Raw genomic sequence first — 18,220 nt, 5'->3', positions numbered from 1 at the left:
AACCCCTTGGGAAATATTTGAAATCTTTTTCTGTGTTAAGGACAGGTATTTAAGATGCTTATATCAATGCATCAGTTGAAGCCTGGTTTGCACATATTAGGATCAAAACAATCATGTCTTCTTTTGAACTTGACTTCAAATCCATTTGTGTTAATTATTTTCTACAGAAATCTTATGTGTAATGAGCAAAGGCCCTCAAAATCCTCTTGTGATTTCAAATTAGTTCTTTACATAACCTGATAGTGAAAGGGATCTAGGCACATATTTTTGATCTCCTATTAAATAAGTCTAATTGAAAAATAAACAAAAACCAGTTCTAGGCTTTATTATCATTCTCACGTTTCTTGAGCACTGTGTTGCTTGGGCACTCTGCGACGTATACATGTGTGCCCGTGCAGACAGATGCACGTGTAGCTTCTGGGATTGTAGACTCACATCCCTCATGCCAGCAACAGCAAGCTCACACTTCAGAGCCAGAACCTGGTCTGGGGACCACCTGTGTCTTCCCCATTACATTCATAATCCCAATAATTTCATCTGAAAGATTCAGAAAATGGAGATATTTCCCTCTTTTGATCACCAGTTATGCCTTGATACTGAGAGCTCCTTAAACGAGAGTATACTGAAAGCTCTTTAAACGAACAGACATTTTCTCTTTTGTGAAAAATCCATCTGGGTCAGTGTGAATTAGGTTTGCGACAGGGACAAGATCCTTGCTTGCAATGCCTGCAAAACGCCAGAAGCCTGCCCTGGCCTGGTCAACCTTCCCAGATCTCTGGAATTAAGACTATTTAATGACCAGGGTTAGAAAAAGAGAATGAGTTATAACCTGGAATACTGTCCAGCCTCACGACCTGTGCAACTCATGGTAAATTGTACTAGAGGCCATAGAAGCATCCAGATTTTCTTCTCTAACACGATTCTTTTCTTGTTCTCAAACTACTATTGAGCATACACACAGGGAATGCCATTTACTAGTTCCAATCACATTCACAAGGAGCTCTGGTGACACAATAGTTAAGTGCTCATCTGCTAACCAAAAGGTTGGCAGTTTGAACTCACCCAATGGATCTGCAGGAGAAAGATGTGGCGATCTACTCCTGTAAAGATTACAGCCCAGAAAGCCCTATGGGGCAGTTCGGCTCTGTCACGTGGGGTGGTTATAAGTCAGAATCGACTTGACAGCACCCAAAAACAACAATAACACCACATTCAAGAAGCCATGGACTCCTTCCAAAGGTGTTGGGAGCAAGAAAGAAAGAACTAGATCCTAAACCAGGTATAGGATTCTGCTTATATTTACACTGATGTTGGATCTAATTACTACATGGTAAATATAGCACAACAAAGGAAGCTTTGAAATCAAAGAAAATATTTTATTGTCAGTGAATACACTCTGAACCTAAGGCAGTTTAGGAGAGCCTGTACAAACACACACCTAGAATCAAGCATAATGGATTGCAGTCCCCAAACGCAATACTATTTTGAACTTTTTCAATATATTCATCAGGCTTTCCTGAAACTTCTGGTCTCCAGGTGAAAGAGCAGATGGGAGGGGAGAGGGAAAAGTGAGTGATGTATACTGAGCATCTACTGATTGCTAGACACTTTCAACATGTTACTCTATTTTATCAGCTCAACCTCCATGGGAAGAACATACAATTATTTCCATTTTACAGAGGATGGCTGAGATCTTGTCAGAGTGCTAGCCTTTTCCTGGAAACTGCATATCATCGTGGTCAGAGCATGGGCTCTAAAGTCAGACTACCAACTGAACCAGTTGCTGTCAAGTCGATCTGGACTCATGACAACCCCATGTGTGTCACAGTAGAACTGTGCTCCATAGGGTTTTCAATGGCTGACTTTTTGAAAGTAGATTGCCAGGCTTTTCTTCAGAGGTACCTCTGGGTGTACTCAAACTTCCAAACTTGCAGTTAGCAGCCGAGTGCATTAACCATTTGCACCACCCAGGGACCTGGTTAAAAACAGGACATAATGGCTGTAGACCTTGTGCAAGTTGCTTCAACTCTCTGAATCCAAATGTCCTCATCTGTAAAATGGGAAAAACAATACTACCTATCTCTCAGCCCTGCTATCAGGGTGCAATGAGATGGTGCTTGCAACATGCTGAGCAGAATGGCTGGCACACTGTAAATATTTAATAAATGTCTGCAATATTATTATTGCTATAGCACACTGGCCACTCAGTGGGCTGGCCCATGACTCGACAAGGCATAAGAGGGGAAAAGAACTTGATTTATAAAAGACCAACCAGCTCACGTTCAATCTTAGCCAGAATGGTTTGCAGATGCTCACTCCAAGTCAAATTACTCACTTAGTGTAAAGGCAACCACAGTTCGATAATAATGTTGCTCTCAGACTGACCGAGACAGAATGCTGATGTAGGGAGAGGGAAGAGGAAAAAGGCCTTAAAAAAAAAATCACAGTTTGATAATAATGTTGCTCTCAGACTGATCTAGACAGAATGTTGATGTAGGGAGAGGGAAGAGGAAAAATGAAGGCCTTAAAAAAAATCTTATCAGAAAATCTCCACTTAGATGTGGACCTCAGAGGTCATTATGCCAGTGGCTCTTGAACCAAGCTGATCTTCAGACTTGCCAGGGATATAGCTGAGAAATATGGGTAGATCCCTGGCCCCACTCCTGGAGATTCTGAGTCAGTCAGTTGGAGAAGATTTAAGACGTCCCCAGGGTCTGATGATCATCCAAGTTTGGTGAACCACAACCTAGTTCCATACACCCTTTCTGACCCATCTTTCCCAAGCAAATACAAAAAGCCACCTGTGCCCAAGGCATGGGCTCCCTCTACAGTCTCCTTGACATGTTGATCTCTAAACCAGAAAACCAGACCCATTGCCGTCCAACTCATTGAGACCCTATAGGACAGAGTAGAACTGCCCCCTCGGGTTTCCAAGGAGTGGTTGGTGGATTCGAATTACTGACCTTTTGGTTAGCAGATGTAGCTCTTAACTCTAGCCCCTGCTTATTGTATTAGCTGACGCAGAATCAGCTTCCAACTCACAGCAATCCCATACACGATGGAACAAAACGCTGCCCAGTCCTGTGCCATTTCCATGATAGGGCTCTTGTGACCCGTAGAGTTCTCATCAGTTGATTTTCAGAAGTAAATCACCAGGCCTTTCTTTCTAGTCTGTTTTAGTCAGGAAACTCCACTGAAACCTGTTCAGCATCATGGCAACATGCAAGCTTCCACTGATAGACAGGTGGTGGTTGCAGGCCCTGCTTACATATGTGTATTTTGGTTTACACTGAATATTCAGATGCATATACCAGGCGCTGCATTTTTAAACAAGAGGCAAGATAGCAGCATGGATTTTAGAATCATTAAGACATGAATTCAAGTCCAAGCTCTATCACTTACTACCTGTCTGACCTCACGCGAATAGCTTAACCTCTCTGGCTTCAGGTCTCAAATCTCTACAATCAGGATACTATCAATACTTCCCTTATAGGATTATCTTGAAGATTAAATTAGCCCATGCATGCCAAGCATTCCCAGAACACAGCGAATGCTCAATAAGTGTTTGCTGCTCTTATTATTACTCCAGTTAATTCATCTGGCTAACATTGAACACCTAGTCTCATTGACTATTAGCCAAAAAACAGGACAGGAGCATTTACAGCCCTCACCTCCAAAAGGTGAAGTATGTCAAAATGCACAGAAACTTGTCTGTGAGGGTAGTGCCTGAGGTTCCCATGGAGTGCTTTCTGATCCCATAACCAAAACCCCATGACACAGACAGATACAATCAGATAATGATGGCAATCAATAACGCTAACAGAAATTATTATTTATTTTCATAAACACGGAGTATGTGTGTCCCGCTGAGTTACACACATCACATGCCAGCCTTCACTTTCTGGGCAGTCAATCAATGGGAGATCTCAATATCCACCCGCCGAGACAGGAGAGGGAAGGATGGCGCAAGGCTGAGAAATTACCCACACCAGAGTGACACATCCACAAAGTTAATCTAATCCAGGGGGGCCATCTGGGTGCCACTGCAAGCCTGTGAATATGGAACAGGCTTGATTGATTTTGCACCGCAGTCACTAAACACTTCATTGTTATTTGCAACAAATATAAGGAAAGGAAAGATGAAACCGTAAAAGGATTGGATATTGAGCCCCCAGAGCAGCAATAAATCACAAAATGAAGTCTAAAAAAATTAAAAATGGTTAGAGGAAGGCTCTATCTGTGTCCTAAGAGGCCTCAGTTATCAAAGCATGAACTCAAAATTAAAACCTGGGGCTATGAAGGCCGATCCTGATTCAACCAATAATTTGCCCTGAAACTGGCCTGGGGTTACCCCATCCTCCCAGAGTGAGTATTAGCACATGGTTAGACTGAGGAGGTGCTAAAGCTTAAAGGCTGCGGATACACAGAAACGCTTAGAGTCCCAGTTCTACTTCCTTTCAGCTGAGGGATCCTGGGTGAGATAACTGGTCTCCCAGAGCCTCGGTTCCACCTTTATAATGGGAATAATCTCATCCACACCACCAGGAAGGGGGAAATAGCACTGCACATCCTGCGTGCCTCCCACAATCCTTGGGAGCATCAAATGAGACCCTGAAACGAAAGCCCATCTATCCTGCAAGACTCATCTTGAAAACTCCTTCCTGATCCTGTATCTCTCCTCCCTGCTGTCCTCTCTCTGAGTTGTCATGGCAACCTGCGCTTTTCTCAGGATGCTTACCCTCATCCAGTGTTTCTCAAAATGTGGCCCAGGGACCACCTGCATCAGAATCACTCGGAGGGTTTTGAGGAGGGGTCTTTTGGGGGTCTGTCTTAGTTATCTAGTGCTGCTGTAACAGAAATATCACAAGCTGATGGCTTTAACAAAGAGAAATTTATTTTCTCACAGTCATCTAGTAGGGCAGAAGTCCAAATTCAAGGTGTCAGCTCCAGAGGAAGGCCTTCTCTGTCGGCTCTGGAGGAAGGTCCTTCTCATCAATCTTCCCCTGGTGGAGGAGCTTCTCAGGCGCAGGGACCCCGGGTCCAAAGGACGCACTATGCTCCTAGTGCTTCTTTCTTGATGGTGTGAGGTCCCCCTCTCTCTCCTCGCTTCCCTTTCCTTTTACCTTTTGTAAGATAAAAGGTGGTGCAGGCCACACTCCAGGGAAACTCCCTTTACATTGGATCAGGGATGTGACCTGAGCAAGGGTGTTACATCCCCCCCTAATCCTCTTTAACATAATCTAATCTTGCCTCATTAACCACAGGCAGAGATTAGGATTTACAACATATAAGAAAATTATATCAATCACATGATGGAGGATGACCACACAATACTGGGAATCATGGCCTAACCAAGTTGACACATATTTTTGGGGGACACAATTCAATCCATTACAGGGTCCAAGTCGGGCCTTCTAAATCAGAACCCCTAATGGTGAGGCAAGTGACTGTCTTCTAAAAAGCACCCCAGGTGATTGTGATGCACACTATAGTTTGAGAACGACTGCTAAAATTAATTCCCTGTTACAATCATTTACCACTTGTCTCCTCCCTGCTCCTTGAGAACAGGGAGTGTGTTTCACTCATTTTTGCAGGTCAGTTTTGTAGTAGGTACTGAGCAGAGTGCTGGCCCATAGTAGGCACTAAATACATGGAATAAAAAAGACACAGAAAAGTCCACCATGTTAGATGCCATTATCCTTATTGTTCTGTAAATTTGGGACCATGCAATACAAAGCCCCCATAATGGTGAAGGGCAGGAGCTCTGGGGTTAGACACACCTTGATTCCATTCTCAATGTTGCCACTTACTATCTGTGTGGCCTTAAGCCTGTGCTTATCTCTCTTATGCTCTGTTTTCCATATTTGTAAAATGGGCATGGTGCCTAATTCACAGGGTTGTGATGAAGAAAGTGTTGTAAAATGTACATAAACTTCTCAGCCCAGAGGCTATCTTTAGGAATGGCTGAATAAAAGTAGTTGCTATTGGTACTATACTATTTAGTCAGTTCTCTGGACAACAGATCAGGTAGTTAAACTAGTTGTCTCATTAAAATAATTACTTTTGGGAAAACTAGTTAGTCTAGTCAACCTCCCTAATCTCATGGCCTATCAGCAATGATCCTTAGGAAGTTCCCCTTCTGGAGTCAGAGCTGGTTAATGCTTATGTCAGTTTGCCATAGTGGCTTAGACTGTGGCTGAGGCGTGGTCTAACTTGCCACTAATGGGATGGGCAAACATCAAGGTCATTCTAATTGAAAAATGTTAGTCCTGGAGAGTCACAAAAATAGTGTGTGTCCTGAGCTGAGAGGAGGATAGAGCAGTCACCAGCAAGAGGCACACACATATAAAAACATGATATCATCTAATCTTTCCTCCCAAAAAATAGTGCCACCTCTGAGTGTCCTCCCTGTGGCAGAGAAGCATTCCTCACCCTACATTCCTTCCCCCCAAATCAAGCCCATACGTTAAGGAAATTTTGATAAAGAAATCTGAAAGACAAGAAAAATCAGCAATAATGAAATTCCCTCCTCTGTGGTCTTAAAATTTTCTTAGAAAGCAGAAGCTGTAGAAAGTAATCATTAAAATCATGGGATTTGGAGTCAGATAGGCTAAGTTTGAATCCCAGTTCTGTCACTTTCTAGCTATGTGATCTTGGGCAAATCCCTTGCCTACTCTGTGACTTAGTTTCATCTTCTGTGTAATCCATTCATTTGACAAATATTTACTGAAAGCCCACCATGTGCCACGCATTGTTCTAGATGGTAGATATACAGTAGAGACGAAACACTGTCCCTGCTTTCATGGAGCTTACATTTTCCTGGGGTAGAGGTGAGGAAGGCAGTGAGAAACAATATATTAGGCAATGATAAGAGCTAAGAAAAAGGGCAAGATAAGGACACAGAGAGGGAATGGGATGATGCTATTTTCTATAGGGTGTGGTGGTTCAGTTGTAGAATTCTCACCTTCTATGTGGGAGACCCAGGATCAATTCCTGGTCCAATGCACCTCATGTGCAGCTACCACTCAATTGTCAGTGGAGGATTATGTGTTGCTATGATTTTAAAATTTTGAAGAAGTACAGCCAGAATGCTCCTCAGAAGCGAGGATGGCAAGACTTCGTCTCAAGTACTTTGGACACGTTATCAGGAGGGACAAGTCCCTGGAGAAAGACATCATGCTTGGTAAAGTAGAAGGTCAGTGAAAACGAGGAAGACCCTCAGGAAGATGGATTGACACAATAGCTGCGACAATGGGCTCAAACATAGCAATGATTGTGAGGGTGGCGCGGGACCGGGCAGGGTTTCGTTCTGTTGTACAGAGAGTCGCTATGAGTTGGAACGAACGCTACAGCACCTAATGACTACAACATGATGCTGAACAAGCTTCAGTGGAACTTGAAGACTAAGGCCGACTACGAAGAAAGGCTTGGAAATCTATGTCCAAAAATCAGACAATGAAAACCCTATAGATCCCAATGGTTTGATCTGCAACCAGTCATGGGGATGGAGCGGGACTGGGCACTGGTTCATTCCATTGTGCATGGGGTCTCTATGAGCTTGGGTCGACTTCATGGTGGCTAACTACAATAACATTCTAGGAGAGCTTCTCTGATAAGGTGATACTTGAGAAGAGACTTGAATGAAGTGAGGGCTAAGGCTTGGGACAATCAGAGAGAATAACCAAAACTACTCAAGGGGGTTATTGTAAGGACTAAATGATAAAAGGGTATAAAATCCAGTCCCTGGCACATAGCGAGCATGCAATAAATGGTAGCTTCTATACTATTACTACAACTGCTAATAGTAATTAAAAAAACAAAACAAAACAAAAAAAACCCGTTGCTGTCGAGTTGATTCCGATTCATAGTGACCCTATAGGAACAGAGTAGAACTGAACCATAGGGTTTCCAAGGCTGTAAATCTTTAGAGAAGCAGACTGCCACATCTTTCTGTTAGCACTGAGCACTTAACCAGTGTATGATCAGGGTGCCTTTAACATTAACAGTAGTTATTATTTCGATTAGCTGAAAGGAGTACTTGGAGAAAATTCATTAGAAAACTTGAGCTCATTACATCTTCATTTTTTATGGAGGGCGGGAGGGAGGGATATGACAAGCTACAACATGGGAGCTCATATTTTCTGGACCTCATATTCATAAAAGCTTAAAAAGCAAATCTCAACCTGGTCTGGGTTCCCAGGGCTCTGGCAGCCAACTATAATGAGAGAAATAGTAACTCTAAGCTCATCCTCCAGGGAGAAGTATGCTGAATGTGATTTCTCACCACCCAGCTCCCATCCCAGGCTGATTCAGTCACTTGAACCATGAGTTCCTGTTGCCTAGAAAGGGCTCAGAGGGCTTTCCACCCCTGGGTATTGGGAGGTTGGGAAAGACAGGCCAGGAGAATCCAGCTAAGAAGAAGCACACAAGATCTTTGTTTCTCCACGCGGAGCTCAGGGCTTTGGAAACTCTGCGTGTTTGTGTGTGAGTGGGAGAGAGAAAGAGAGAGAGCATGTGAGCATGTGCAGTAGCCGGCCCCCAGACCTGAAGTAATAATGGCGCTAATAATTGAGAAAATCATTTCAAATGCCTAAATGGATATGTCCAAGTTTAAGAGCCTTGTCTCTTGATTTTTAGTCTCAGCTTTGGAATAACCAGTTGTATGACTCTGGGCAAGTCATTTTCCCTCTCTGAACTTCCATCAGGTTTAAGGTCATAGGTTCCAGAGCAAAGTAGATCAAGGTTTGATTCTCAGCCCTGTACGATCTTGGGCATGTTACTTAACCTCTCTGAGCCTTATCTGTTAAATGGGCTTATTAACAGTGAACAACATCTCATGCGGTAGCTAATGCAGGTAGAGAGTGCAGCAGGGTGCATGGCATATAGAAAGTGCTCAATAAATACACAATACCAGCATTTTCACTTGCTAAATACCGGTACCTATTTTGTCCTCCTCACTGGCTGTTGTGAAGATAAAGCAAGGGATTCAGGAGGAAAACTCTTCCTGATATAAATGGTAGTTTGCAACTATAAGGAGTTATTATTAAAATATCATCATGATTATTGTTTTGAAAGTTATGATTTTGAGCAGGGCTACAGTTCTCATAGAAGGGCTTCTCATAGGCTCTCTGGGTAATGAGTGCCTGGATTTAAAAGGCTATCTTCCACGAAAAAGGAAAAATAAAAAAGCCACATTCTTGATTTGAAAAGCTGAGCCTCCCAGCATTGAAACAGAATAGGTTCATTACTCAGCGAAGATTAATTAGCTGTCTGGTATTATTAAACGTTCTCACTCTCAAGATCCACATAGAACCGGAAACTATGAAAGTGAGCAAGAGGTAATCATAGTAAGCGGAGGGGGGACGAAAAGAAGCCACAATTGCTGGCAATGCAATTTTCAAGAGCAGAGCATGTTAGTAAATTATAGTCTGATTAGTATCACGTCAGCTTGTTCTTTGGAGTCATTGTTCTGAATCTGTGGTCTTCAGGGTTGCATGGTTCTTTCTTTTTCTACGAAGGGATCAAAAAGGAAAGGCGGCTGTTTGCATAGAGAGAATGCTGGGGTGTGGGTGTTTACACTGAAATTCAGGATATTTGAAAGCCTAAGAAGGGAACCCAAACCAAACCAAACGCAATGGCCATCAAGTTGATTCCGACTTGTAGGGAGAGGAGGTGAAATCAGATATGAGAATTTACAATTTTATAGCAACTGTGTCTCCCAAGTTGGTACTACAACTATTGAAGTGATAGAAAAGTAACAGAGGCTCATAAAAACGACTGCCCCAAGGAATCTTAGGGACGACAGAATGACCACAGTCCCCCTTGTCTCAACCACTAGGGGGGCACATTAAAAATGCAGATTCGTCTAAACCACCTGACTTGCTGAATAGACTCTCTTGGGGACAAGTCCTGAGAATCTGCATTAGTAACTAGCACCCAGGGTTGCAGAACCACAGAGGTTGGCCAGTCCTCTGCTTTGCAGTTAGAAACTAAGCTTAGACAGAAGAAATGTAATTCAATATCTCATGGTCACACAGCTTGTTAATAAAAAATCAAGGACCAGAATTGGGATTCTCTAACTCCCAGCCACACGTCAGGGCCTCCTTCCATGTTTGATACAATGAGTCTACTTCATTAGCATCGCTGTCTTGCCATGGGGAGACTCTCTGCTCTAGTGCTCTAGAAACTTCAATCTGTAGGCCTCCTCTTCATCATGGAGATGGGATCGTCCAAGGTGTTAAACACAGAGATACGAAATCCCATACACCCATGGACAACAGGAATACACAGTGGAGACTATAGATGGCATTTGAGAAACTATACACATAGAAAACAAGGACAAGCTAAAGTCTGGGAAGCAGTTCATTTTATGAACTCCTCAATGGCACCTAATCCATCTGTTTTCCCAGCAGGATTGCAATCTCCTGAAGGGTGAGAGACTATCTTACTCCTGTTGTATCACCAGCACAGTGCTTGCCACCTAGTAGTGAATGGCTTATAGGGTGAATACGGCGGGATAAAAAGTATAACAACATAAATAATGCAAAATTTCTCATACACGTAGACCCACTATCAGTAGGGGATAATAACAACAATGACAATGATGATGAGGATAGTAACACTGAAACAACAGCAGGGAACTACCGATATCCAGTGCTTTCCTCAAGCCAGACCCTAAATGGGCGAAGCTCTTTATGACACACAATATCTTATTGAGTCCACAACAATGTCGGGAAGCTGCTACTATCATTATCCCGGTTATACAGACGAGAAATTGGAGGTGCAAGGAGCTGAAGTAATTTGCCCAAGGTCACAAACCAGAAAGTAATGAAGGCAGCATCCTAACCCAGGCCAGACTGACTGAAAGTTTATACTCTCAATTGCTCTTCTCTCTATCTCCAAAACCTCCCAACATTTACAGCATCAGGGGTGGTTGTGCCTCACCCACCCAGTCTAATGAGGCCGACTTATATGCTAATTACCCAGGCTTGAAGGCAAGAGGTGACCAGAGGAAACGGAACAGCCAATACTTGCTGGCTCAGAAGGGGCTCAGTTGAAGATCATGGGCCCATTAAAAAACGAGCTGTTGTCAAGTTGACTCCCACTCATGATGACCCCGTATGTGTCAGAGTTAGAACTGTTCTCCATAGGGTTTCCAATGGCGATTTTTCAGAAGTAGATCACCAGGTCTTTCTTCCAAGGTGCCTCTGGGTGAACCTGAACCTCTAATCTTTTGGTTAGCAGCTGAGTGTGTTAATTGTTTGCACCACCCAGGAAATCCATGCATCCATGAGCGCTGGGTAAACACATCAAAGCCTAGCACTGCAGCCAGCAAAGAGTCTGCTCAAAAAGTACTGCTGAATAAACAAATCACCGACCAAACGAATGAATAAATAAACAAGTGAGCTCACCAGGCATACAGGGACCATCTAATTCCTATATGTATCTGCTTTTATACATAGGGCAAGAACCTCACATATACTTCATTTTCTGTCTTTGCAATTTTTGGTCTTTGGTAGAGCAGCTGGTGTCTGACAGCACAGTTTTTACACAGTTTGAAAGTCCCTTGGGGCTGGGGCTGGACCCAACATATGCCTGCTTTACTGCTAACATTAAATATGTCCACCACCAAATGCATCATCCAGTCCTAAACTACTTTACCTACATTTAGAGAGCCTTCCCTTCCAAATCCGAATTTAGAAATCCATTTTCAACACCACCTCCCTATGAGGCCTTTCCTGCTCTCTCAGAACCAAACGTCATTTCTCCTTCCTTTGATCAAAGGGCAGCTCTCTGTCTCTCACTCTTGTGTTTATCTTATTCTATTTAGTGTCATAACCATTTGCCTATCGGTCTTACAAATCCTCTTTCCTTATCAGACTATTCATGTCTGGAGGGCAGGAAGGAAGCTACTCAGACACTGATAGCTACTAACAGGGGAGATTATTTATTGAGTATCAGAGTTAGGGCTTTCTAGTTTCATTACATTTTATTCTCCTAAGTCCATGGGAAGTGGGTACTATGTTCTGTCTTGTTCATCACTATACCTCCAGCACCTAGAACAGTGCCTGGGACATAGGAGATGTTCAGTAAATATTGGTTAGATGAATGAATGAATCTAATCTATAGAGTACATACTGCAGATGAAGAAACTATAGAAATTTGTGCGACTAAAGCTCAATTAAGGTTAAGTGACTATGTGAGGTTCTGGTTCATGGCAGAATTTGAACCTAGGCCTGTTAGATTCTGAAGCTTCTGTTCTGAATCACTAGACTCCATTTTTTCATCTAGGGAGTCCCATGCCCCGTCTAGCACAGAAGGTGCTCAAGACATCTGAGATAACGTGAACAGACAGACGATGAGAATATAGTAACGTACGGCAGTGGCCACGTGGGTAGGTCCTTGGGGACAAAAGAAAAAGCATGCATTGGTAGTCATGAAGGCTTGGAGCCTTTCCTGCTACTTCCATCTGCCGCCACAGATTCTGATTCAGTATGTCTCTGCCTAAGCTCCCTCCCTTATACATCATAGTTGCAATCTAGGATAGCAGTTCACCAGGCCTTAGGAGGTCATCCCCTGACCCTAGTGGCTATGGGAGCCAAAAGATGGCTGTGCTCACCCGCAGGGTTGTGATGGTGGAAGGATCCCGGAGCCGGCCCTCCTCATCTTTCAGGTTGTAGCCTTCTGGCCTCTTATCGCGCTCGCTCACTTTCCACAGCTTCACAGTTTTATCTGTGGAAGACAACAGAGGAAATCAGAATTACAGTGTAAAGAAGGCTTGTAAAGGAGTGGCTTGTTTTTTGGGAGGAGAGGGTGGTGATGAAGGTAATGATGGAAGGAATTGGTACAGAAGCTGTCTCGATGTAAAGGGCTTCAGTGCGTAAATCTGAGTCATCTGAAGGCAGAGCTCACATTTCAAAATAAAAACATACCGTGTCAAGACCAATAGTTCTCCCTGACAATAGGTGTTTCATTCTATAGCTTACACATCAGTTTGCCTCATTCAATAGTGATATTTACTGAACTTTGAATAATAAGAGTAGCCAGGTATATATACAGCATTTGCTATGCAACTGTGTTAGCACTTTATGTGGAGAATTTAATACTCACCATAACCCCAAGAAATGGAGCCCTGGTGGCACAGTGGTGAAGAGCAAGGCTGCTAACTGAAGGGTTGGCAGTTTGAATCCACCAGCTGCTCCTTGGAAACTCTATGGGGCAGTTCTACTCTGTCCTATAGGGTCACTATGAGTTGAAATCGACTCGACGGCAATGGGTTTGGTTTTTTGGTTTTTTTATAACCACAAGAAGTAGGTACAATTATTATACCCATTTTATCATCCCACCTCACTTAAACACTGACCTGGACCACTCCTTCCTCAGCCTTTCTGATCTCACCATTTACCTCTCCTGTCGTCACTTACTCTGCTCCTGCCTCATAGCTTCCTTACTGCTCCTTGTACACATTAAGCCCAACTTGCCTCAGGGACTCTGAACTTGCTGTGCCTTCTGCCAGGAAAGCCTGTTACCCTTTTCATACGACTGGCTCCTTCACGCTGCTCTCACCGCTCATGGCCAGCCTCAGAAAGGCCTTTCCCAACCAACCTAGGTAACGGTGCTGTTCCCACCATTCTCTATGCCCGTTCTCCTGCTTTACTTTTCTTCATAGTACTTTTTGTTAGAATTCATTATGTACTGAGAATTTGTTATATACTTATTTATTTATGATCTGTCTCCTTCACTAGAATGTAAGATCACTGGAGGCAGGGATTCTGCCATCACTATACCTCCAGCACCTAGAACAGTACCTGGGACATAGGAGATGTTCAGTAAATATTGTTGGATGAATGAATGAATCTAATCTACAGAGTGCGTATTGCTAATAATACTCAGGTACATAGAATGGTAAGGAAATTAATCAAAACGTTCCTTTCTCCTCGAAGTCTCCTTTGAGTCCCCAGCTGTACACTGTCTTCTTTACCCTTGTACTGTCTCAGCACTTTATACCTCTTGATGACACTTGTCATTCTCTAACATTAAAACAGGGATGAAAACGCCAATGCCTACAGGGGTCAAGTAGGCTACAGGAATGAGTGAAAAGGGCTGGAGGCTCTTAGAAGTTGGATATGGCGTGCCCCATCCACAGGCTTTCAATTCTATTTCTTAAAGGAACATGCTCTAGCCAAACGAATCATGTCTGTGGGCCATATGCCTTAGCTGGCCTTCATTATCAGACCCCTCATTCATTATTTGTACTTGTTTCAACTTCTCTTCTGGAAGGCAGGGACTTGGTTGCCTTCTTTGTATCTTTCCCCATGCCTGCCTGTGTAAGGTAGGTTTTGGAATCAGACAATGCTGGATTCAGTTCCAGCCAGTCATATGACCAAGGACTGGGACTCTCAGGCAGTAAGCACGTAACTAGTGTTTGTTGAATGATGAACAAATAGAATTGTCCAACTTAGCAGAAATTTGAATGTTAGATAAACAACAAATAATTTTTTAGCATGAGTACGTCCCATGTAAGAAGCCCTGGAGGCACAGTGTTTAAGTGATAGGCTGCTCACCGAAAGGTTGGTGGTTAGAGCCCACCAGGCCCTCGATGGGAGAATGATGTGGCAGTCTGCTCCTATAAAGATTACAACCTTGGAAACCCTATGGGGCAGTTCTACTCTGTCCTATAGGGTTGCTATGAGTTGGAATCAATAGCAGTGGTATGTCCCAGATATTGCAACCTTGTGAATAAAGGTACTTAACGTCTCTATGCTTCAGTTTTCTTATTTGTGAGTTGGGATAAAATAGGGTTTTCTTCATGGGGCTGTTACGAGGATTAAATGAAACACTACATGTAAAGCACTTAACACAGTGTTGGGCTTCTAATAATCGTCCATGAATGGCAGCCACTATTAGAATGACAAAATTGGGTGGCTTTTTACAATAATAACATGCTGCTCTGACAGCCTAATCAGAAAGCATTTGCTTCATCCCTTGATGACTACAGCACATTCTATTTCCTCTGTTATACTACCAGGGGAGAAAAGCCACCCCTTGCACCCTGCAATTATTAGGGTTCCCTTTCTCCTCTGCCCCCTCATCTCATGCCTCCATGTCCTCTCACCTGGCTCCTCATCATCTCCTGATTCCCGCAGCTCCGGGAAGATGGACCTGGTAAGCAGGGGATGAGGAGCACAGTACTGCTTCCCTGGAAGCTATCAGAAACGTGTGTCTCATCCTCAGAGGTCTTAATGCACTACGTTGTGAAGTGGGCTTCCCGCAACAATTTAGCCACTTTAGCAGGTAAGTGTCTTCATTTCTAATATCTGCGGCTGCTAAGCATAAGATGTATGCATGTCAGACCGTACAATCACCCTGGCTTATCGTGGAGCAGAACGTGAGGTAACCTTTCCCAGCTTTGAGCTTTAATTTAGAACTTTCTATCTAGATGCCACCCCCACACACTTGGTCCCACCCTCCCTGAATATCTTGCTTCATACTAAACTGCTTTTTCAGATGAGAAAATGAAACATGGGCCATATTTCTACAGTCCTTTCTTGACTAGCCACTCATCAGCAGTGGCTCAGAACAACCCAAATCAGTGAATTTTCACACTAAACATTTTCTGTTGCTTGGCTTTGGAAGGTACTCCATTACATTTGCAGGGCAAATTTTACCGTATATGTATATATACTTATTACTAATGATAAATTGCTATGCAGAGAAATAGAGAAATCTTGGGTAAAGCATAAAGAATAAAAATCACCTACAATCCCTTTTTTGTCGCTGTTAGGTGCTGTCGAGTCGATTTTCGACTCATAGTGACCCCGTGTGACAGAGCAGAACTGCCCCAACAGGGTTTTCTAGGCTGTAAATCTTTATGGGAGCAAATTGCCACATCTTTCTCCCACAGAGCAGCTGGTGGGTTCGAACCACTGACCTTTCGGTCAGCAGTCAAGTGCTTAACCATGACACCACCAGGCTCCTATAATCCCTTTGGTCAGGGACAATCATTGTTAACATTTGCATAGATCCTTCTAGTATTTTCTCTATGTACTTTTTTTGGAGTGGAGGTATGAACCTAGAATAATAGTGCATATATGGATTTTGTATTTTCTCATTTTAGTTCCTTGTTTTTGTTATATAAGTAAGCCATGCAAATGTAATCAGAAAATGAAAATGAGCATAAAAATAAAATAAAAATTAAAATCTCCTTCAATTCCACTACACAGAGGTAACTATTATACAAATTTTATGTATATCTTTTCATTATATTTGCATGGGCATTTATATACCTGTTCTTAATAAATATATATAGTTTATAATACGCTGTTTTTGTCTAATCATATATACATACATCACAACATCCATCCCTATAAATATATACTTTATAGTAGTGAGAATTTGTTAACAATTAAAGGTTTGATAAAAAAACAAAAAAAAAAAAAATAAACCTGTTGCCATCGAGTGGATTCCGACTCATAGCAACTCTACAGGACAGAACAGAACTGCTCCATTGGATTCCCAAGGAGCGGCTGGTGGATACACACTGCTGACCTTTTTGGTTGGCAGCTGAGCTCTTGACCACTGTGCCTGCCACCCGGGTTCCAAAGGTTTGACAGTGGGGACTTATTAGTGAATGATAGAAAAATCATACAGGGAAATATTAGGCAGTCATTGAAAATGTTATTGTATTTTAGAAAAATACTTAATGATTAGGAAGATGTTCCTGTATGGTTATGTTATTAAATAAAAAACCCAGTTAACAAAGTTTGTACACTATATCACATTCTTGATAAGCAACAGATATATCAATGGCTCTTTGCTTTTCTTTAAAAGACATTAACAGTGGTTCTCTCTGGATTGTTTCCCTGTATTTTCTGCAAAAATTTCCACAAAGAACATGTATCACTTTTACAGAAAGAAGAAAAATCCATATACCTTCCACTCTCATTATATAGTCTGCTAGAATACATTTCCAACTTTATAAGTCTTAATGAAAAAGCAAACCAGCATTCACTTATGGCTCTAGGCCTTGAACTTATTTGACATATGAAAAGCACATTGCAAATAAGTCCAAGGCCTATGTTCACAAGTGAATGTTGGTTTTATTTTTTAATTAAGAAGAAGATACTTGCAGAAAGCAAAAATTGTACCCAACTATAATGAGATACGCACAATTTTTTTATTTTTTAAGATAATTGATGGCAAATTCAATCCAATTCCCCATGGTTGAGTTGCCCGGAGTCATTCTTGACTTTATTATCACGCAGTTTTTCTTGACTCAGTATCTTGAAGCTTTGTGGCTGAAAAAGTCTATGGAACATGTGGCTGTTACTATGAGGAATGACTTTTTCTTTCTTCTGGCTGGTTCTCTAAGTAGTTTATTATCCTTTTAAACACAATCTTATCATCTATCTTCATTTTCTCTTTTGTACAGTAATTCCAGTTGTCTTCCATTAATTTTTCCATGTTAACCTATTTGGCTTAAGGGGCATTTTCAACCTCAATATTAGTATAAAAAAGAAAATCACGTAAGAACGTGGGAATTTTTTTTATAAGAATCATTTTCAGATGCTGTTAGCATATAAATAGCATCCCAAATGTGAAGATAATATCCTTGTTAATCAAAAAACTATTTAAAAACTCAATTAACAGAACATTATGCTATATAATTAATCTTCATTGCATTTCATTGATTTCCTTCCCATCACCCCTACAAAGTAGTTAATAAACCTTTGCATTTTATTGCAATAATCAATCGGATAAATTTCATAATATAAAGTAAGCTAGCAATCGAAGATAATCAGACACTCTTTCCCTGCCTGAAATAATTAAGTCAAAATCATCAGACCTCTCTTTTATTATTCTAAGTAGTGCTGAAGCTGAGGAGCCGTTGAGTGAAACGTAATCGGCGAACTGAAAGTGAAGAAATTGAATTCATTGTGGTTTGGCTTCTAAGAAATCAGAGTCCAAAAGGGTAAGTACAGTTACGAAGAAGAAGTAAGTTACTTGGAATCTGGAAAAACAGATTGGTGGTGATCTGGTCATGCTGAGATATGCTTGAATAACCCTAAACTGGCTGCTTCAGAGCTGTCATTTTTTAGATTTGTATACTAGCTTTATATTTGAGGGATTTTGGGGTTATATGTATTAAAAAGTTTTGTCCCTTTCTCATAAGATTAACATAACGCTCACTGTAAAAACTACACAATAAGAATAATTTTTT

General features: G+C 41.9%; 1 protein-coding gene across 7 annotated transcripts in view; it reads right to left on the bottom strand.

Moving 5' to 3' along the window:
- Positions 1 to 18,220, bottom strand: part of PPP2R2B (protein phosphatase 2 regulatory subunit Bbeta) — a 566,434-nt gene that overhangs the window by 117,819 nt on the left and 430,395 nt on the right. For all 7 annotated transcript variants that reach the window (XM_004384934.2, XM_004384935.2, XM_004384940.2 and 4 more), the window contains one exon: positions 12,620 to 12,732. In XM_004384934.2, the coding sequence (XP_004384991.1) occupies positions 12,620 to 12,732 (113 nt within the window). The remainder of the gene's footprint in view (positions 1 to 12,619; positions 12,733 to 18,220) is intronic.

The sequence above is a fragment of the Trichechus manatus genome, unplaced genomic scaffold (genome assembly GCF_000243295.1).
Source record: "Trichechus manatus latirostris isolate Lorelei unplaced genomic scaffold, TriManLat1.0 scaffold00130, whole genome shotgun sequence".
In the NCBI taxonomy this organism is placed as follows: domain Eukaryota; kingdom Metazoa; phylum Chordata; class Mammalia; order Sirenia; family Trichechidae; genus Trichechus; species Trichechus manatus.
The sequence above is the reverse complement of the archived record's forward strand: the minus strand, read 5'-3'. Positions and strand labels throughout refer to the sequence as shown.